Source organism: Vidua chalybeata, chromosome 4 (genome assembly GCF_026979565.1).
Source record: "Vidua chalybeata isolate OUT-0048 chromosome 4, bVidCha1 merged haplotype, whole genome shotgun sequence".
NCBI lineage: Eukaryota > Metazoa > Chordata > Aves > Passeriformes > Viduidae > Vidua > Vidua chalybeata.
Genome location: NC_071533.1, coordinates 15,608,006 through 15,631,210, shown reverse-complemented (window position 1 = coordinate 15,631,210; position 23,205 = coordinate 15,608,006). Strand labels below are relative to the sequence as shown.

At 40.1% G+C, this 23,205-nt stretch overlaps 1 protein-coding gene and 1 long non-coding RNA gene across 3 annotated transcripts in view; one reads left to right on the top strand and one right to left on the bottom strand.

Annotated features, from left to right (window-relative positions):
- SYNPO2 (synaptopodin 2) overlaps positions 1-21,652 on the top strand; it is a 74,025-nt gene extending 52,373 nt beyond the window's left edge. Inside the window, exons 3-5 of one of the 2 annotated variants that reach the window (XM_053940916.1) lie at positions 3,066-3,856; positions 6,962-9,147; positions 20,890-21,652. In XM_053940916.1, coding sequence (XP_053796891.1) covers positions 3,066-3,856; positions 6,962-9,147; positions 20,890-21,456 — 3,544 coding nt within the window. In that variant the 3' untranslated portion in view covers positions 21,457-21,652. Of the gene's footprint in view, positions 1-3,065; positions 3,857-6,961; positions 9,150-20,889 lie in introns of both variants that reach the window. The other variant, XM_053940917.1, reaches the window with a different exon arrangement.
- LOC128787052 (uncharacterized) lies at positions 269-1,540 on the bottom strand. Its single transcript, XR_008430549.1, has 3 exons — positions 1,396-1,540; positions 1,182-1,313; positions 269-391 (listed from the first exon to the last, which is right to left on the bottom strand). It is a non-coding gene; the product is annotated as an uncharacterized LOC128787052 (long non-coding RNA).
- Positions 21,653-23,205: the final 1,553 nt, after the last annotated feature.

Sequence of the window (23,205 nt, the reverse complement as noted above, 5' to 3'; positions counted from 1 at the left end):
GTACATGCTGTCTGGGGCTGAGTAATGGATCAGTGTGACAGGATCAGGGGGACATCAGGGGGACAGTATTAGCTGAGGATTAGAGCTTACCTTCCTCAGAGTGCACAGTTCCTGCTCCTGGTTCAGCAGGGGAGCAGCTGAGTGTTCCTCATGTGATAGCTACATTCTTTTGTTTTTAATTCGTAACATTGGAACTGCACTTGTAAGAATGATATTTGTGGCTGACCAGCTGTCTTCTCTTCAACCATAGAAATAACTCCACATACTTTGATTCCTGCCTGTTGCTGTTCCATAACTGATATTTCAGTTGTCTGAAGGCCACAGGATGCTGCAGGTGAAAGGGACCCTCCATTGCCCTTGCTAGAATGCATGGTAAACAGCAAGGCATGTCCTGAAAATCAGAACCAAAACAGAGTGTTTATGCCATGTAATTCCGTGTTTCATTCCATGAAACAATGTCAGAAATTATTGAAAATTTGCAGTTGCTCAACACTCTGAAAGTGACTAAAATGTTCTAAAGAAATTCACTGTGAGAATCTTTAAACTTCTTTTCATCAGCTTATCTCTTCCAAATCCCAGTCCTTGCTGTCTATATCTTCCCAGGTATGGGAGAATGGACTGAAACACTTCTCTTCCACTCCCACCTTGTTTGTGGGTACTATCCCTCTCAGCACTACCCCCATAAGGATTTTTCAGGAAGTGTCTTAGCATCCTTTGAGGGCAATGAGAAACAAATCCTTCCTTTCCTGAGTAGCCACTTGTTAGCAGCCATCTCAAGAAAATGCTGGAAAGCATGAGGAAAGAATAATTTAAGTGGTATTCCACTGGTGATCTTAACATCTAACTATCTTTTGTTAGCAGGGAAGAATATTTTCCATTGGAAAGCTCCTGGCTGTCCCTGAATTTTTTGCATGAAGGATGCGATTTTCACAGGCATCAATTGTTGACCTAATTCTGCTCTTACAAATCTTCCTGGGAGGAAAATTGGTCTTTTAAAATAGTTTTTAAAATGCTACTTGGCCTTTGATGTCTACCAAAAGTTTTCCCAATGCCGTGTAAGGCACAGCGAGTTAGTGACCAGCAGCAGTGCCCAGAAAATGCTCGGTTTACAGGATGAGAGGAAAGAGATACCCTGCAGGGCAGGCACTCCCAGATGCCGTGTGGGTGAGCATCTAACTGACCTTCCTGGCAAATGCTGAGCAGATGGATGCAGGAAACATGGAGAGAAGGGACAAACACCGAAACGCCAACCTGGCCTTCTCACATCAGTGTTAGCAGCTCCTGGGCTACTGCTGAGTCTGGAGAGAACATTTCTAGGGGGAAGAAGGGAGTGCTCAGTGCATGCCAACATGAAATACACCATGTAGGGAGTAAAAACATGAGCCTGCGACAAACCCTGCCGTGCTGACTCCAGGACTTCTGCTTCCTTCCTGGAATTACACCAGGGCTGTTGTTCCTGCAGTGAGCTGGAAAGGTCTGAAATAGAAACAATCATTTAACAAAAGAGAATCTGAAATTACAAAAGAGAAATCATACCCAGTATTCTGCCTTTTGACACAGGATACACAATTATGTCTATATAGAGTAGCAAGGGCCTTTTAAGGTGGAATTCTTTCTCTCCCACACATACATACAATCATTCAACTACTAATAAAGGCTAACATTTAGCTGGCCCAGCCCCCAGTCCATATCTTACAAGGAAATGTTTACAGATTTCTGTGATTTATCTGTGCTCGAGAGCAGTACAATTGATCATCCAAATAGCATCATCCAATGGGATCCAGCAGCAGTCACAAGGAGCTCCCTAAATTAAAATCTGTCTGACCTTTACCACGCCCCATATGTGGTGAAATGGATCTTACACCTTTTATGCTATTTGAGGCAGACCCAGACTGCCACAAGCAGCAAGCTGCATGCCTAAAAAGCAAGCGATATTGAAGTTTCTTCAGCACACTGACAGATTCATTCCTTCTGCTGCTTCTTCCAACCTTTATTTCTAGGGGGTTTCAAAGTTTCAGAATAGCCAGGGCTGCTTTTGATTTCAAAGATCTCTGTAGTGCTTGATGGGGACTTTACTGGGGACATCTATCACTTCCCTCGTTTGAAAAAGTGCTTTGCTACCTTCTAGCAGATAGAAACTCTAAATAACATGCTGCAGCCTTGCTGTGCACAGAAGGTTTCTCCTCAAATTAATAGTACTCAGTACAGTCGGGAGTACTGAAAGAAGGTGCTAGAGAGTACACCAGGTGTCCTAAGAGCAGTAAATCATCTTAACTGGGCCAGAGGAATTAATAGTTTAGAAAAAGGAGCTACAGTGACATATATTGTAGGTTTTATAAGTGAGAACAACATTTTCCAGTTGGAAATAGTATATTTTTAAATAGGTAGGAAATACTGTTTAGGTTCACTACCCCTTTTTGCTGGATCACTGGAATAGGCCCAGAATATTTCAATTAATCCATGATATATAAGGATGATGATCCTCTCAGGAATTCTTCAAATGTGTATTTCAAATATTCATTTCCCTCCCTCTTATCCAGTACTTCTCTATTCCTTAGAGAGTAAATGATTTGGGACAGGAACCGCATGTAAGGATGTTGCCTAAAATTGTTGCAGTAGTGGCTACAGAACCAAAAATTAACCACTCCTGTGGTGTCATGCAAAGTCAATTTTCTCACAGACATGTGAAATATGAAGTATTGTCTCAAAAGTCTCAGAAGCGTTTCTCTGGAAACCCTGTAACAGAAATGTGTCTGTAAAAGCACACTGATGTTAAGAATTATACAATTCCACATTTCAGGTTAGTAGTGGGGTAATAGTTCTACCAGAGTCATGTAATTTCCCTCTTAGTGGACTGTTAAGTTGAAAAATTTTGAAAGATACAAAGATGCTTCTATTCAAAATGTCTACACTCTGGGAAAATTCTTCTATTTAAGTGGACCTGCTAGAAGGTGCCACAATTAATTAGGGTGGAGAAATACTATGCAGAAATTGCTTTTGCAACTCTATTTACAATGGCTGTGCTTACAGAAGCTTAATTTCTTGAATTGTTTATGTATGTGCAGATCCTCCAGTGGAATAAATGAAACCTTGAATGCTGAAAGAGAAAATGGGAAGCACGAGAATATAAAAATTGAGGACTATGGGGAGAACACCACACTGCAAATGAACATAGCGCAAAAGATACCCCATGGAGATTTATGCATCACAGAGATTTACAGTGGGACTCACCATGGAGCAGCAGAGAGCAACACACACTTTGCTGAAACAAAACAAGAGACCACACAAAGCCACAGAATTCCTCCTAAAGTGATAGGCACCCCCAAAGTGATTGTGACAGATGAGGCTGGTGTCAGAGGGTCGGCAGAAGAAGGGCCAGGTGCTATGGTTGAGCTGCAGGTGTCCCTCTCAAATGATGCCCACAAGGCCACCAGTGCTCCTGCTGTGACTCTCTTGGGGGCAGAAAAGTGCCCCCCTTCAGGCAGAGGACCCAGTGCACCACAGGGCGGGAGCAGCCCCCTCATCGCAGTTCCCCTGGGTGTGAAGGAGGGCAACATCCAGTGGTCAAACAAAGTAGTCCACTTTTCTAGCAGCAAGGAGGTCAAGAGGATCCAAGGTGCAGCTCCATCTATCCCCAGGGTGGAGGTGATCCTAGACTGCTCAGACAGGGAGAAGGAAGCACCCAGGTCTCTGTCTGAAAGGGGGTGTGTTGATTCTCAAGTAGAAGGAGGGAAGTCAGAAGCACCTCCTTCCCTCCTCTCCTTTGCAATCTCACCAGAAGCCACAGTGCAGGGAGAAGACAGCAAGCACTCAGAAAAGGAACACAGACCTCTCAAGCACAGGGCAAGGCACGCAAGTGAGTATGTCCCATCTAATCATTTGCACTGCCTGGGGCCATCTTTTGCAGCTTTGGATATAATTTCAGGATTTAGAATGCATTAGAAAAAAATGTTTAGAGATTTTTTTTCTGCAGTTTTCTAACTTTCCCCCTCTCTCTCTCTTTCAAATTACGTTTCTGTTCTTGCTTTATGTATTTTTCAGGGTAATACAATGCTCCTGGTGATGAGCCAAGAGTGTACCCATGCCTTAACTGTGCTGAATAACTTTGCTTATTAGACTTCCACTTTGAAATTAACTCATTACTTTGTCCAACTAAAAATACTTACATCTCCTGAAAGGGCTGAACTCTGCTGTTCTTCTAACTCATATTCAGTGGCAATCTGTAAAATATTAACAACAACAGCAAGTTGCTTGCGCGTGTCGAAGTGAATCCTGTGGCTTTCTCCTTTTATAGCAAAAGCTTTGCATTGTCATTTGCATCATCTAAAACCAAAGTTAATCCACTGCTTTGAAAAGTTAATAAAAAAGTCCAGCAGCAAAGTTTGATGTTGTCTGCAGAAGAGATTTTGACAGACACCAGCATGTGTATAACTGTTACATGATCCTTTTGGTTTTGTCAGCCTTCTCTAGACTGTAAATGTTATTTCTCCTGACTCCCAGACCCAGAGGTCAACTTCAAAAGGTGTCCAAGAAGTTTACATGGAAGCAAACTTGTCACTGGAGCCAATATTGATTAATTGGGTGTAGAGGTGTATTATTTATTAATTAATCTATTTATTTCTTTGTTATTTTATTCATCTGGGAGTTTTCTGTTGGTTGCTTGCTCCTTCCCAGCAATGTGAAGAATCCTGTCTGGGGATTTAGTAGCAGTATGTCAAAGGTGCTTGACTGTGTGCAGTGAGATACTGTAGCAACAAACTATTTCATATGCAGTGTTGGAACTCCTCTGCTAACCCACTGCTAATTCCTCTGGAAGCATATTTTTAGCATCATAGCCATTTGTGTCTCTTTGGCAAGTGGATTAGGCAGTTACTTATGCCTAACTGTCTGTATGCAACCCACATATTTTGGGCATATTAAATGAAGTATAAAAGAAAAGTGCACATGCTTCACATTTTGGCTGCGAAGTCAGAACCAGCTGTGGGACTGTGCCTGCATTTCTTAGGGAATTACTTGCAATGCCTGTCTTAAAAGGCAAAAGCACAAAGATGAACTACTTTTTAAATGATAAACTCTTCTTTTAAGAAGAAATCCTGTCCTTTTTCTGTGTCAACTACGACAATCTCAGTCTCTTCTAAACTAGTGGCAGGTCATTATCCTTAGGAACCACTGATTTAACACTTTTTTTTTTTTTTTTTTTGCATTATTATTACTATATTACTTATTCTTCTTCTTTTTATTGTTATTATTATTAACCTGTCTACACATTAAAAAAACCAAATTGCCCAGCATAGTGAATGCTCAATGTGCAGCAAATATTATGCATGTTTTCTGCAAAAATAGAAATTATTATGCAGCATTTAAGTCTGAACTAGAGAAGAACTTTTATTATGGGTATTTGATCTCTTTAGCAGAAATTTTCTCTGTAAATATTATTCAAATTATATTTACCTGAATAGGCAGAACTCTAACACTAAAACCCATAGTTCTGGAAAAATACCTTCAGTGACCATTGTAGGCAATTCCATTGTCACAGGAACTGAGCCAAGGATTTTGATTCAGCTCTCCAACCATAAAATATTACAAATTGCTGGTTTGGGTGCCATGCTCTTTTCTCTTCTATAGATTCTTGTGAGGACCATTAGTCCAGTTGCGCAGTCATCTGGCATAATGGCAAAACTCCAATTGTCTTTAACAGAAGTATCAGATTCCATCTACTGACATGGCTAAAAGGATCATGACTAGAAAACACATGGCATTGCTTTCTTTAATAAGTTTGTTTTATTTATGCCAGAAAAAGATACTAAATAATTTACTTTTATCAGAGGCATGTTTTTTCCTCATGACTATTGATTTAGTCAAGAATAGCTTTAAATTCTGTGTTTTTTGAAGGGAGGAGCTATTGAGGCTGTCATTGATGAGGTTCAGTGGTAGAGTATGAGGAAGGGAAAGCAGCAGGGGTACCACCTGACTAGCATTGCCCCATGAGGCACATGCTCCATGTCCCATTACAAGGAAGCAGTCACACTGATGTCCAGTGCATCCATCAGCCTTGCAGCTGCATCTGTTCCTCTTTCACATGACCTGATGAAAACCAGTAGTTTATGCTTTCAGAAATATTGTCATTGATACTGCAGTGAGTACCCTTGAGAAATCAGTTGAATCTCCTTCTTAAATGTATATTCATTCTTGCTACATTTCCAAAATAAATATTCTCTATATGTTACGTCTTACAGAACTTATATTTCAGGCAAATAATGCTTATTTAAAGACTGAAGACTGAATGCTTGTTTAAAGACTGCTTTCACTGTGTACCATGGACAAACTCCCACATCTACCAAGGGGCTGAAAGTTAATGCTAATATTTTCTGTGTATGCCCTTCTGGATGTATACTTGCTTTTAAACAGCTAATACAAAGTAGCATACTGACTTTTAGCAAGTTTGTAACTTATAGGAGTAAAAGAAGCACCTAAATGGCAGAAGCTGCTGCCACTGTCAGACAGAATCTGCTCAGTTTCATTCAATATTAGACATAAAGCAGTCATGGGCCTGCCTGGCTGGGAATGGCTGCTGTAAGCCTAGGAACTTGTAGTCAAATGCTTGGAAAATACCAGACCAGAAGCTGGATAAATGAGAAAATATCACCTGCCTGTTGGTGCTGGAAATAAAACTTAAGAATGCTAGAAATAAAGACATGTGTAATGTTCCTGTTGAACTAAGAGAGTCCTAAAGAAAGTGATGTAGCCTTTGAACTTGCATGGATGTGTCTCCAAGGCATGCTGGGTATGGAATTTATAACACAGCTGATACTGTGAGAAAAGCTTGAGTATAATGAACTTTCCATACAAAAGAAATGTTTTCATATTTAATGAATTTCAGTACAGAAAAATGCACTTGATAGTCTCCTTGCAGTTTCATGGGCTGCATGAATTTAATGTGCACTCTTTTTTCTTTCCACAGGGCTCCGACGAAGCGAGAGCCTGTCGGAGAAGCAGGTGAAAGAAGCCAAATCTAAATGTAAAAGCATTGCACTGCTGCTGACGGCAGCTCCCAACCCCAATTCCAAGGGGGTGTTGATGTTCAAGAAGCGCCGCCAAAGGGCGAGGAAATACACTTTAGTCAGCTACGGGACTGGGGAGTTAGAACGTGACGAGGACGAGGGTGAAGAGGGTGAAGGTGAAGAGGGGGACAAGGAAAACACTTTTGAGGTGAGCTTGCTTGCAACGAGTGAGTCGGAAATAGATGAAGATTTTTTCTCTGACATTGACAAGGACGGCAAGATTGTGACATTTGACTGGGACAGTGGTCTGCTCGAGGTGGAAAAGAAGACAAAAAGTGGAGAGGAGATGCAGACGCTTGCAGACAGCACAGGGAAAGGGGCCCTCATGTTTGCCAAGAGGCGGCAGAGGATGGATCAGATAACAGCCGAGCAAGAGGAGATGAAGGCAAGCACAGTGCAGACAGAGGAGCACAGGGAAACCACCGTGACAGAGAACTTCCAGAAAGTGAGCTCTTCCATCTATCAATCAAAAGAGGAGGACATGTCAAGACAGCAGAGCTGTGTGAGCAAAAGCTACACAGACATGAGCCAGAATCACAGCAAAGTGGTACAACAAAATGGCTTTGGCTTAGCACCTGGCACAAACCTCTCTTTTCAGTCCTCTGGAACTCAAAAGGCAGCATCTCTGAATAAAACAGCAAAACCCTTCCCTTCCGGAGTTCAAAACCGAGCAGCTGCACCATTTTCACCCATAAGAAATGTCACCAGTCCCCTTTCAGATGCAGCAGCACCACCTCCTTACTGCTCTGTCAGCCCACCAGCTGAGGCTTTCTACAGACCTGTCTCAGCTCCTGTGGTCAGCAAGGCTGCCCCACCCGCGTGGGTAGCCACCGAGCCCACGGAACACATCGCGTCCAGGGATGAAAGGATTGCCGTGCCAGCCAAAAGAACCGGGATACTGCAGGAGGCGAAGAGAAGAAGCACTTCCAAACCTATGTTCAATTTCAAAGATGCACCCAAAGTAAGTCCTAATCCTGCCCTGTTGTCCCTTGTACACAATGCAGAGGGCAAAAAAGGGACTGGAGCCGGTTTTGAGTCAGGACCCGAAGAAGACTACCTCAGTTTGGGAGCAGAAGCTTGCAATTTCATGCAGACTCAAGCATCTAAACAAAAGGCTCCTCCTCCTGTTGCTCCAAAACCTTCACTCAAGGTGTCTCCTTCTGCTAGTACTCCAGTTTCACCGGTTTGGTCACCTTCAGTTGCAGCTTCCAACAAGCCTTCTTCTTTCCCAGCACCAGCTTCACCTCAGGCAGTGTATCCTGCACCACCCAAATCTCCACAGTATCCTCATTCTCCTGTCCATCCCCCAAGCACTCTCGACCTTGCTGGTCCTTTCAAAGGGCCTCAGGCCAGCCTGGCAAGTCCAAACCTTGCCCCCAAGGCAACACCAGTCACCCCAAGTGCTGCAGAAACAAAGCCTCCCTTTGAGATGCCGCCAGCTATGAGTGGGAAAGGAGCACAGCTGTTTGCCAGGAGGCATTCCCGAATGGAGAAGTATGTGGTGGATTCAGAGACTGTGCAGGCAAACATGGCACGAGCCACATCCCCAACTCCATCTTTACCAGCTTCTTGGAAATATTCATCTAATGTCCGAGCACCTCCACCCATCGCTTATAATCCCATCCACTGTCCATCTTACCCTCCTGCTGCTACCAAGCCTTCCTCTAAGGCCGCTGCTGCTACCAAAAACACAAAAAGAAAACCTAAGAAAGGTCTCAATGCTTTGGATATCATGAAACATCAACCTTATCAACTTGATCCATCTTTATTTACTTTCCAACCTCCTAAAGAAAACCTTGCCATGAAGCAGACATCGAAGCTGTCCACTTCAAAGCAAACACTGCCTTTACCTCCCTACCTTCCACCTGGTGCTGGCTCTCCTACATGGGTCCGGCCCTCTTCGGTGTACTCCGTGCCAGCCTACGGGTCCCAGCCGTCATTCCCATCTAATGCCTCTCTTCCAGGGAATGAATCATATTCACCCACAGGCTACTCTGCGTTTTCTAAGCCAGAAACCACCACATCCTCTTTGTTTACTGCTCCGAGGCCAAAATTTTCAGCCAAGAAAGCTGGCGTCACTGCACAGGTGTGGAAGCCATCGGTTATTCAAGAGTAAACCTGGTTTCTAAGCAGAAACTTAGTGTCCGTTTTGCTTGCAGTCACTGGTTTGCAGTGGTCACCTGGCACAGAGATTGTGCCAGTGGTGCTCCTTAGCTTACTTAAGAATGTCAGATGTATCACCTCAAATCTGGGTCCAAAATATTTGAAATTTTTAAAGGAATCAAAATAGATCTAAAATTTTTAGTACATTTATGCATTTTATCAGGTGCTTTACAGAGATGACATCCTGAAATGGAGAGGTGCCATTGCATGAAGTGAGCAGGACACTAGGTTTTTGCTTTAGGACTACAACAATCAAAACAATGAGCAATATTCCTGGTATGTCAAATTAACAGAGAACACCTTTCTTCCTGTCCCTCTCCCCAACTGTGTTCTAATGACCTAGGGATTAGAGGACTTTGGTGGTTTGTTTTTTTTTTTTTTTAATAAGTGCCTTATTAACAAATAGTAATAGGTATTATTAACAAAGCATAAAATACAGTGTTAGACACTGACTGATCACTAGCAGAACACAACTGGATAGACCTTTGGCCTGCACAGAGTCTCATGGAATTCACTCAGAATCTGTCCTGGCTTAAAGGTCCTTCCACAGGAATCTGATTGATCAGCCAGGGGCTTAGCTTGTAAGCTATGTGGATCAGCTGTGATCCAAAATCATGAATTGCCTCTGTGATTTCACAGAGAATGTGCTGGAAGAGATGCTGGAGTGTTATGAAGACTGAAAAGTGGTGGAAAGACAGCTGGACAAATTTATTTAAATTTCCCATTTTGGGGAAATTTCACATCCCACATGCAGGCATATTTTTAACCAGAGTTCGCCTTGAACCCAGCAAGTATGAGACAAGCCTGTAAATCAAAATTATTGAGCAGTCAGAGAGGAGAGCTGGGTTTTGCAGCTGCAAAGTAATGAACCAGTTTCTTGTGAAAGCACAGTGACTGAGAACTGGAGGGCTGCCTGTAGAGTGCTGATTCTTGCTCCCAGAGTACTCTGTGCCAAAGAAATTACCAGTAAATCATGATTATGACCGTGTCTTCCTACTGGCTTCTTGTACACATTTAATTTTCTTCTCTTGGGTCTCTACACGTGAAATCTTTTTACTCTGGTCTTTTACTATCTTTTATTTGTCATATTGGGGACTAAGGATTGAAATACTGCTACTAGGGAGAACTTTTAAGAGCCTGTGGTCTTGAAATGTACTATATAATCCTGCAGTGAATCTGCAGAGCAGATTCTTCAGAATCTGAAGAGCAAATATTTGAGTAGTTTAGTATGGCTTTCATCAGCATCAGTGGTGCTTGGGCTGTTTCTCACAACCGAAGGAATCAAAATCCATCCCAGGTGTGAAGCTAAAGATTAAAGCATAACTCTGTGAATAAAGGTGGCAGAATCTGTTGGTATATTTGTTTAAACTAACATTCAGCTAGTTACAGACCAGATTGTGGACCTTGTATATCATATCAGGGTTTGTAGAACCATCTCTCTCGATGAAGAAAACATTCCTAAGTATGAACAAAATCTCTGTAGTTTGGTCCTATGATGGTAACTCAAATTGCAATCAAAGATGAGAAGAATGCATTTGGTTGCACATGCAGAAAGCAGGCTGAATTCAAACTCTAATCAAACCTTCAAACTCTAGACAACCTTCCTATGAATTTTGGACCTCCAAAATTCTACTCTCCCCTTTAAATTTTAGATTGGGATACTGACTGAATTAGAAGAAAATCACCAAGGGATCCATCTCCCCCTTAAAATTCAGAAAAAAATGATATGAAATTCAGAGGGGAAAAATTGGAAAACTCAATAAATACCTATACTGCATTTACCTGGAAATAGAAAGTAGCAATATTTTAGTCCTTTGGAGATCTCCCTTCTGTTTTCCACTGTCAATATCTGTACTTTTCTTCTATCATTAAACTTGTCCCTTTCCTCTCTGCTTGTTTGTGGCTTTTTTCTTTGGTTTGGATGCTATTTTTTTGTTTCACTTCCATGTACACACTGACAGTACATTTTTGGGGGAAGTCTATTCCCTATGCTAGCCTGTAAACATGAAATCTCCTCCCTCCCCTTCCTCACTCCTTTGCTCCCTCCTTTCTTCCCCTCTTTCCAAGTTCAATCTAGAGTTGCACACACTATTTTAGGTGGACTTTAAGACACCAGTATGTACTTAGAATGAAGATCTCCTGCCAAAGGTAAGTAGTACTGTGAAAAGACACAGAAATCTGATCAGCCTCATATCGCTTTCCATGATTTTGCTTAGTCTCCTCCTGTAAAGCACATCTGTAAATTATAATCATACTTCTGTACTTGCTCACCCCAGCACCAAAAGAATATTTCCTTTCCCTAATGAGGAGATTTATAGCAGCTTTGTCCTTCCTTCACAAGTGTTGGTATTGATGCCTGTGGCTCTGAGACACAGGAGCTTAGAAAGTGCATCTATGCTGAAAAGCTGAATTTTGATCATATTTGCATTCAAATACAAGTATTTTATATGGCCTGGAACAATGACAGAAGAATTTTTAAAGCACCAGTAAGAGTTAAAAACAAAAGTCTCAATAACATTAGTGCTCTTAACTCAGTTCAGATCTTTTGAAAATCTCATTCAAAGCCCAACTCTGAATTCAATTTCTTATATACACATCATCCTACACACATGGGACTTGGATCCAATTTGGCTTCAAGGCTCTTTTTACTAATCAGGTAAGTCTTTAATTCTTATTACTATTTCAAAACACTGCTCTGCCTACAGTAACAGGTTTATCCAAGATGTAATCTCTCATGAAGCAGATACTTAGAGGAAAGCTGAGCTGCTCATTGTCATGGGTCCAGATGAAAAGCTAAAGTCAAACATAGCTGAAATGTCAAGGAAATGAATTGTTTGTGTAGAGGAGCCATCTAAAATTTCACTTGGGAAGGGCAGTAAGCTTTCGTAAATAATTTTCTGAAGAAGCTATTAGAATTATTTTATATAATATGGTAAGATTGCCAAGATGCAATTGTCATCTTTGCTATGGAAGCATATTTAACAGTGAATTTTAAGCCATGTCCAATAACAATACTTCCAATATGTTCACATTAAAGGAGGAATTTAAGTGTTTTATGACTATTTTAACACATTTAATTACAGCACAGACCAGAAGTACTATAATGCACCAGTTTTGATCTCACATTCTAGACAGCCTTTTCATAAAATCAGCTACCTCCATCACAGCTTAATATACCTTCAATTTATTATTAAGCCTGCTTTATAACTGAATTGAAGATTTGCTTTGGAGATGAGTGGCTTTCAGACAAAAAGTTAAAATCTCTGATGCAAAAATAAAGGAGACAAAATTTAGTTCTTCAACAAAGAACTGCTTAACTCCTCCTCCCTTCTCTAGAGGAACCACTCTTACCATGTTACTGCTTGTCAAAAAATAATATATTATGAAACAACCAGAAAGATATTTCAATGCATTTTTCTTGTAGGAACTTCTATAATGTAAACATTACCATCTTTTACAAGTAAGCCTGATTATTTTTCTTTCTGCTCTCCTAAGGAAAAAACAAAAAATAAGAGGCTGAGGTACCAGCAAAAAAAAAAAAAAAAAAAAAAGAAGTGTGGAGCTTGTGTGTGGTTCAGATAGAAAAATTAGTGCTAAGTGGCAGAGCAGCAATTTTGAGAGAAAAGACTACTGGGATTAGAGGGAGGCAAGCTGGGGGGACAAAATTCCATAAAAAAAGAGTGACTACACAGGGTAAAATACCTGTCAGAGGATTTTGAAATACTGAAGGTAAAAGAACAACCAGCAAGAGGGGCTCATGTATTCTGCATATAGAGACAGCTGACTATTTCCAGACATTCAGTGATTTTTTTTTTTATTGAACTCTGATAAAAGATTACAAGCAGTTATAAAGAGAACTTCACACCAAATGATGTGATCTGGGAGGAGCATTGCTTATGAAGTATCCAGGATGAGAGCTCAACAAAGGACCAGCCTGACCCTCACATGCTGCTGCTCCAGCTGTTCTGGAGTAGGGAATGATCTGTATACTGTGAGGCAGGGGAACAGCAGGGAAATGACAACAACTAACACTATGCAAAATGTTTCTCCTCTCTTTTTTCCAGGATGCTTTTCCAGATTTGCTAGCTTTAAAATTCCAAACCCTTTGGTTCTAAAAATTTCCCTCTTCCAGTCTTGCCTTTTTACATGATGCAACTTTCTGTACCTGAAGTCAAACACCTGGGATTCCACTGACTGCTTTGGTGGTTTGGCACGGCAAGTGCAAATCTTAATTACACAGCTTGGCATAATGGCATTCTATAATGGCTCTGCTCAGCTTGGAATGGAAACACTATATGAAGAAGAAACTTGACAGGATCTTCAAAACCCTGTGGATTCAGAAGCTCTGAATGAACTCACTGGTGGTAGTCTCTTGGGAAAATATGTAAGCCTGGTAATTTCACAGCAGTCTTGGTGCCCCCATCACAACTTCACAGTACCCATGACAACAACTGGTCTTATTTTACAGCAGACATTACTTTTGCATGCAATTACATAAAGGAGCAGTTGGAATCACTCAAGAGTTATGTTTGACAGCTGGTTGCTTACTAAAGGAAGCCCTTCATGTTTTCATCAAATGATTTAAAAAGTAGAAAAAATCCTGAATCTCTATGTTGAAATGATCTCTACAGATGCAGATTTGAACTCTTTCTTTACAAGCATAGCATATGACAGTAATCCCATGGGTTTAATATTTGCTTCCTTAAGTAAGGCAGGCAGACTTCCTCTTTGTGTGCTAATCAAGTCTCCAGTTATCCTCTACAGCATTTAAAGGAAAAATCTATTCCTCATTGTAATGATCTTGACAAACTTTTTAATTGCAGTGCATGTGAAACCTGCACAAACATCTGTGTTAATACAATAACTGCATACTCCCTTAGGCTGAGAAAACTCAGCTGTGAGAGAAATAACTTCCTGAATTTACAGATTAACTATCTGGATGAAGGCTTCCTTTGTGGGAATTAATGTAAAACCAGCATTTTCAAACAAGAATCCTCATTCTTTTGTACATTTTAAAGACAGAAATCCTAAACCAGAGACTCCCCTCATAACTCCAGGCAATTCAAAGATAAGATGCTATGAAAATAACCAGGTCATTTCTAAATAGGTGTCAAGACTGAACTGTTGAACAAATGGAGTGTTTCTCTTCATGTTTCCATCTATGTCTGAAACAGCAGATTGCAATGATTTTTAGAAAAATACAACAAACAGAAGAAAAGTAGTAACATTGCAGAAGTAAATACATTCCCAATCACAGGAGCACATTGGATTACAAAGGGTGACATGGAGCACAACATTCAGTTTCAGTGTGAGCTTTAACTGATTGAGAAGCAAAGAATTCAGCACATTTATATTATAAGCAAAAGTTTCCATACAAAACACTTGGACAAATACTTTCAGTTTTCTAAAATATTCTTTTCCCCCCAAAAACCATAAATAACTGCTAGTGATTTTTGGCTTTGATTTGTGAGAATGCTACTTCTCACAGCCCCTCTATGCAGGTTGTTGGTACATGGCTCTATACTGCAAACAAAAGCAAAGTATCTGGCATCTGGGTACACTTGGTTTTCTTCCTAGAGTACTGAAGTGGTACTGATGCAAGCACATGACACTGTGTATATAGAATTATGAGAAAAACAATATTAAACACTGCTGTTTGGATTGCAAAGCGAGGCACTTGGAATTCTTGTTGCCTGTGTCAGCTTAATCCAACCTCCTTGGTTTGTGTGGCCAGAACATCTGCAATCATGTCATATGTGGTTCCTTTTGCTGTAGGACTCCAACCAGGGATTCCCATCTGACAAACAGCTCTTTGCTGCTTTGTTTTGACATCATTCCATGCGCAGCACCATTCCTTATTCAATGCACACTCTTCAAAGGGTGCCCTTCATACTGAATTATTTTCTTACAGATTTTTGCTGTTAGCACCCAAATCATTCAGAAGTCAGGGTTCATCTTTACACTGTTGCATTCTACAAATGAGTAAATACTGCACAGATTGAGCAGCACTGACACCAGGGCACTCTGTGGCCCTGGATGTCCAGTTCAAGGCACTTCAAGGCCCTCCAGAGCCCAGCAGCACACGCAGAAGTTACTCTGTCAATGTGATCCTTAACATCCCTCTGTGAGTGTTAACAGCTGGCAGACTCCATGTGGAATTCCAGAAAGGGAACACTCAGTGACCAGCTATGAATTCCAACCTGCAAAAACACCTTTTTTTACAATATACTCCTATGTTAGAGAACCGTAATATTTCCTAAATGAATCCCTGAAATGGCACTGGTGCGGCAGAAATCCTGAAATTTAATCAAAATGCATCAGCACTGGGCAATGGTGCTTTCATTTTAGAGCTTTGGAACAGCTGACCTTCCAAGTTCACTAGCATTGCTTCAAGGTAGCTTTTTAAGAGCCAAAATAAAACCTGTAATACAATCATGGAGCACACAGTAACAGGGGGTTTGAACCACCAGATTGTGGGAATGATTGAACCACCACTTGTAGGAATGAATGAAACCCTCCTACCTCACAGGGCTGGTACAGGCTGTGCTCCTGTTGAGCTTGCATAAAGCTCTCAGCATGAATGTTCACACATAGGGACATTTACACTGAAATATGGGACACTTCAGACACAAAGATTTGTGTCAAACCAGTTCTAAAGCAGGCAGTGGTACCACATCTCCCAGCAGAAAGGTCAGAAAATAGGGCCATCTTTGCACTGGTAGCTGTGCAATATAAAATCCAGAAGGTGGCAGCAAACATTCTTCCTTACAAGAAATAAACAGTTTATTCCAAGGAAATCTAAGGTCCCTACGGCCAAAAGTTTCAGACATTTGCTTTCTATAGGCATAAGTATACTGTATTTTGAGAACTGCATATGGATAAAGATTAAATGGTAATGAAAAACTGATTTTCTTTCATTTGCACAGGTGCAAATTCAGCTAACTAAATAATTCATGACAAGTTAGCAATAGTCTTTTGGTTTTTTAGCCACCCAGGCATTTTGCACTAGTGAAGGCCTAATTTTAATAATTTACTTTCCTCTTCTACCATTACTTGACAACTAAAATTGACTTTATTTTCAAAAGCAAAATTTTTCACAAATTTTGTCGCAAAGCTTACGTGACTTGCCACAAAACTTATGTGAGGTGGCTGACAGTAACTGCTTCCTTAGTTTGTATACAAATTATGAAAACATGATTGTTCTCACCGGAAATAACACCACATTTAGAAACAATCTGAATTTAGAATAAATTAGATTCCAGTCCTAAAATTCCCCATAAATTTTCAGAATCAAGCCCGGACAAGACAGCTTTGAGGAAGTCAGGATCAGGCTGGAACTGTGTGATTCTAATCTATTTCTGGTCTCAGTACAGCCACTGACAAGGTTTTAGTTGTTAGACAGGTGAGATTCTCTCCCTCCCCAGCCATTAGCCAAATTTCTTCATTCCCATTTTAGTCTACTGTAAAATATTTCAAGAGTTTCAAATAAAAATTATTTTTCCATTTTATTTCAAAACTTTTGGTAGTTGAATTATAAAATAGCTGTAGCATTTACTGCAGAGGTGGCAGCATTTCAGAGAGAAATTATTTTTTCATGACATAAAGTTTAAATAATAAATGGTTTGGGACAAAAAAAAAGCTGTAATAATATTAACAATATGTCTCCCTTCCATACTCAGCTCAGTTAAAAAAGCTGAAGTGCTTCTTTCATGTTAAAAAAAATGGAAAGAAGGAAAGAATTGAAAGGCATAAAAATTCAGTGTTATTTATTTTGTCATAGCTTTTTCTCAGTGGTTTGGTCTCTAATTGGAGTGGCCATTACAAGCCCATAGAAGGCCAAAGGAGACATGCATCACTCTGGGCTTTGTATAAAGACAGAGTCGCTTTTTGAGATAAACCAACTGTTTTATCTGCTTCCTCCTACTTTGTCCCCTTTCTGTGTAAACAGCATCCAGGCACTATTGTTAACTCAGATTTTTATGTGATTTGATAGGGGATTAAGGAGCAGGACCTTATGAAAAGACAAAAATAAAATCGCTTTAATGACTTAAACACGAAGGTCCAAATTTTTCAAGTGACTTCATTAGGAAGGAGTTTATGTGGAGAGAGTTTCACTGGACTATTCAGAGTCCAATTCACTTTTGTCTCCTTGACTGGTAAAAAGGCAGCTGTGGCAAGTAAAAACACACACACACACACACACAGAGTTTTTTCTTACTGAGATGTGCCACCTGAGACAGAAAAACAGCTGCTGGGAAATCATTTCACTAAGTAGTATTATTCATTCTTATTTAGTTTGAAAAAGGAAGAAGACCTTTCTGACTCCTGCCTTTAAAATTTGCACTATTTTATAAACCTAAGTATTGTTCTTTTTGTCTTGCAGCTGTTCATAGTTAACAAGAAAATTGAAATAGTTTTAAGTTCAAAATAACCCATTTTTCCTGACTGTTGGTAAAGATATTCTTGAATCAAAGATAGACAGTCACACTCATCCATCTTACATTAACTAGATCTATACATGCACACACCTAAGTACTGCTTTTACATTCATTTGCTTGTATATGGAAATAGTTACTTTCGGAAGTAGTATTATATAAATACTAGTTTATATTAACATATATCTTATAAATATCAAAGATTCTTGCCATGTCATAAATGTTTGCTTCAGTGAGCAGTGTTTAACTAGTTTGTATTTTCAAAATCAGTGTTAATCTAAAACTAACCTAAACAGTTCAATCTGTTTGCACAGACACCCAAGGCATTTAGCAGCTATCAGAATTCTTTGATTGCAAAGGACAGCTCTAAAAGGACAGCTCTTCCTCTTCTTTACATTTAGGAATCATTTTCCCTTCAATAAGTACTGTAGAAAAGGTTTTTCCCTCTGAAAACATCCAGGAACTGGAAAAGAATAAATTAGTCAGTGTTGAGGGTTCTAGTTTGTCTTGCTGCATAATACTTCAATATTCTAATAACTGTTTTACCACAAGATTACAGGAAGACAAAATGTGATAAAGTAATTATTCTGGTAGCATTGTACTTTTCTCTCTTTCCTTGATTTCTGAGGTGAAGAATGGAAGATCTCTACCCCTCTTTTTATGATTTTCTTGTAGCTTAAGGGAAAAAGAGGGAAGAGTAATTATTCTCTAGTTACACTTCATGTTTTCTACTGTGTCTGAGGTTTGCGCATTGTTTCTAGTACACGCTTGTCAACAGATGTTTCTCCAAGGTTTAAATATAAAGGGGAAATATTAGAAAGTATTAGCATGTCTGGCTGCTGCTGTCCAGCAGATGAATGATGAATTCTAGTGATGGAAGTTGCCTTAATTCCAGAGTTTGTTAGCTGGAAGGGGCTGAACACCAAAGTAATGTGTTAGTTACTTAGTGGGGATCTTCTTCCTCAAATTGCTTCAGGCCCTTATGGAATTGACAAGGTTCTTTCCATGTACTTCAGCCTTCTTCCAGGTAAAACATCTGGAATGCTATTTACCCTCACGGGTTTTGTCTTCTCACAATCCAAGAAGATAAATATTAGTTAAACCCATACACTGTTCAGTCCTTACTTCAAGGAAGCAAAGATTATCCTTACTTTACCAAAGCTAGAGGAAACAGATGTGCATTTTCATATTTTGGAATTTCAAAGTTAAAACCCAGCCTATTTATTATAGATAATAATAAAAGTTTTTAGAACTTTTTTCTAAAGACAAGCTATCAAGTGGGAAATGGAAGCCCAGACCAGGACTTCTACCTAAACAATACAATAGAATGGTTCATTTTGATAAAAAAGTAGTAAAACACACTGAATAACTCGCCATTCTCTGATTAAACTCTGTCAAAGAAAATTAGTTCCTGCTTTATAACTTATGGTTATAAAAAATATACTTCCATAACTTGATTAACTTGATTAACTCTGGAGTTTTCCTCTGAACAGGGCAGACTGAACAGTATCTTCATCTAAAGGTGTTGAAAAGCCAGATATTTTATCCAACGCTTGTTTAAACAGTGTCATTTCCCTCTGCATCTCTGAAATCCTACAAAGTACACACAGGGCTTTGAACTAGAATGTCTGTTGAAAAAGGGGAACTTTTCTGCTCTAGAACCCTACTGAGAGGAGCTAACACATGTAGACTAACAAGGTGAGCCTGTTTGATCAACTTCTTCATCCCTCTGCATGACCTTATCTTCTTAATTGCTTTATATTCTTAATTACCACCCAATTTCTTGCAGTTTGGGTTATCTGATTAATTTCTAACATAGAGGGGTGTGTGGATGGGATTAATAATGTTGGGGAGTTTTCTCTCTCGAAATGCAAACTGGAAATAGCTGATCATAGCTAAGAGGTGAAAGGATACTCCTGTCATAAAGCATCAGTTGTGAAACTTGTCAAAACTCTCATGACATAACCTCTGAGTGTCACTACACTTTTTAAAAGAGATTGAAATCTGAAGTCTCTTCCTCAGTTTCATCTCTCATACAGGGGGCTGATATTATAACTGGACTTAATACTCAAAGCAGTGGTCATTCAAGTTCCTTAAGTGCAGCAAGATCCTGTGGCAGAAACACTTAAAATGTGACATTTCTATGTGAATCTTTGCTAGATCAGCTATACCTTGAATGATCACACACCTAGTTGGCTGTTCTCTAGTTCATGCTCACAGTGCTTCAAGTTTGGGAAGCTCATTAGAAAAAGTAACAGAGCGCAATGTTGTTCAGAGTAAATTCTGTCAAAGTCTCTGGCAAAAAGAGCCAGGAATTTCACAGCAGATTTCAGAATTAAAGGCATTTAAGCCTGAGGACATGAATCAATGAGTGTGAATCAGTGTGTTTAGGAACCACATTTATAGAGACTATAAGAAAAAGGTAATTTGTGCGACACAGAGAGCAGGTCTGGCTTGGGGACAGGCTGTACCTGCTTCGTGCGCTGCCAAATGGCTGCTGCAGAACCTTCTCACAAACACAGTTTCTGTTTCAAAGTGCTGCATTACTAAGAAGATTAGGATTTGTCAGAAATTAATGGATTGCTCCTATAAGTGGGTCGGAATGTACTGAAATTCTGAGGGCATTGCCTTTTAAAGAAGCCAAAAGTAGCATCATATAAGGGTATTAAGTGAATGATTGCATTAACGCCTTTAATTGCTTGTGTTCCCTTTTGTGCCCCAAAAAGTGAAAACTAGGTAAGTCTAATAATTTTTGAGCAAGAAAAGCCTTTCTTAAAAGGAGATTGCCAGAGATATGTTCTTGGACAGATGTCGTAGACAGAGCCTGTTATCAAATAAATTAGGCTGTGCCTAATGTTAGAAGAATCTTGTAAACACAAAACTGTCACAACATGACTCCCTTCTGCATTAAGAATGGTCTTTTTAGAGCAAGGCACACCAGCTAAGTAGTGGGAAAGCTGCACAGTTGCTAATGCCACTGTAGTTTTTCAGTAAAAGCCTGTCTTTGGTCTGCTTACGTTCCTCAAAAATTAAATTTCCTGTGTCTTTGTTCCTGTTTCTTTCTCTGCCTCCTGCCCTTCCAGTAAATTAAAGTTCTAAAAGATACCTGTAGACATAAAAAGGGACTGCCAGGATGTCACGTGCCTTCAGTGTCTTTTGTTCCAGTTTGGAAGTGAAGGGGCTTCCTTTCTTGCTGGTTAATAACTGTATTTGGTATTTTGTCTTCCTAGGGAAGGAGCAGTGGCCGCTCATTATCGCTTCCTGGGACACCTTCTTCATTCATCTCTCGAGCCATGTCTCCTACTTCTCCTCTTGTATTTCAGCCTGCCCCTGACTACTTCAGCAAGCCAGACACAGCAGCTGACAAGCCTGGCAAGAGACTGACTCCCTGGGAAGCAGCAGCCAGATCTCCCCTTGGCCTCGTGGATGAAGCTTTTGGCCCCCAAAGCATGCAGGAATCCATTGCTGCTAACGTGGTATCGGCTGCTCGCAGGAAAACACTTCCTGAGCCACCAGATGAATGGAAACTTAAAGTTTCTAATGAGCCCTCAGCCACAAGTGGTAGCATAGCCTTACTGGGAGGGAAGCAGTCGGGGGTTCTGTCACTCCAAAAAAGCTCCCTGTCTGCCCCAAGTGCCCCCACCCAGGCTGGCCCTAAGCTGCAGTATCCCTACTGCACGCAGCGCTCCACAACAGATCCTGATATAATGTCCATGGATTCCAGGTCTGACTATTGCTTGTCAACAGCTGATTCAAACTACAATCCACAGCCAAGGGGATGGAGGTGTCCAACATGAGCAGTTGAAGGGTCTGGGGCATTTTCCCTTCCTCCAGCTCAGCAAGCCCTAAGATTTGAGTTGGAGAAGGAAAGTTTCTTGCTGACCTGGTGATCTCTGAAGTAAAAAAATGAGGAGACAAAATTGGATGGAGCACAGTTTTCACATGACTGCAGCGCTAGCAGCCTCTAGAATAGACTCAGTTTTACACCTAAGATTGTTCTGTTTGTCAAAAGGCACAAATATGCATTTCTTGGGGTGAGGGGGGGAGATGAAAGTGGGACAATCCATGTACTCGATGCAAAAATCTAGCAAGGGTGTAGAAAGTGACAGCAAAAATGCTTGCAGTTAAGCTAATGTAGAAAAAAGTAAAATAAGGGCATTTTAAAACCAAGAAATATTTTACAGGATCTTGTAGGTTTTCTGTGAATGTTTGACATGAGTTCCAAGTTATGAAATATAGTCAGATTTGCAGAAGTTCTAATGAAAGTGGAAGACTTTGAAGCACTGGCTTATTTGCCATATGGATTTTTACTGCATTTCTATAATGAGCTAAGAAAGTAAATCCATTAATATTTTTACTGTGGCAACAGTTAAAGTACATCTGTGGCAATGGTGCCTGAATCACCACAATATGTAGGTACAGGAAATCATACACAGTCACTCATTTCAAGATAGATTTCAAGACAGTTCCAATGAAGTTTTACATCTTGTAATTAATCTGAAAACACCAGGAAGAAAGGCTTTGTTAATAGAGATCAATACCATGATACTTGAACAACAAAAGAGATGAGGAGTGTATTTAAACTGGTTTGCAAGTTATTTTTGTAATAAACTATCAAACAAGTTAGAGGCTGAATAGCCTTTATTTCTCTGTGAAATTCACTATTTGCTGAGCATTTACTGCTCCAGTGCCTGGTAATCCAACTGGCTGGGCAGTCATTCATGTTTCTAAGGTAGCTCAATGTTTAGAAAGCTTTTGAGTTGTATCATCAGTTGGGAAGACATAGATAAGTTGTCTAGCAAGGACACTTCCTGCTCTATGTAGAAGTAGGTATGTGACAGAGGGTTCCTGATACGTCGTGCACGATGCGAGTCTTGGAGCAAATTTTTGGGTGGTTGGTTATATCTAAGTGATGTTGATGGATCTGAAGGGATGGTGAATAATTTTTGCTGGTGAGACATACCTTGCATTTGCAGCTTATTTAAACAATAGAAATATGTGGCTAAAAATGTATGTATTCCAAGCTTCCTGGGTAGTTTAGATATTGTTTAAGCATTAAATGAACACCCCCAGTTTTAAGAAGTGCTGTCAATCCTCCTTATTCTGTGGGGAGTTCTTGAAGGATCTGTCAAGCACAGTCAGCTGAAATTACTGCAGAAGCACTATTAACTCTCCTTAGTTTCAGTAAGGCTGTCACTGTGAGTGAAGGGATTAGATTAGAAAAAACTAAAACATATATGCGGCAAGAACAGATACAAAATATTCCCATCAGCAAATAATTTTCACTCATAGCAATTATAAAATGTAATTGGTATGAAGGAGAAAGGAAAATTAAATCCAAGTTCAGCTGAGCTGGAACTTTCCTTAAAAGCAAATAATTACAGGAAAAAATATAGCCTTAATGAGTTTAAGGGCAGAAATTCTGTAGCCAAATAGAAGTCTCCCTAAAATTCAACTGATCCTTCTGACCAGTCAGGAAATGAAGATGTGAGGGTGGTGAACCTTTAGAATAGGATCATATTGCTATAGCACCTTACAGATTTATT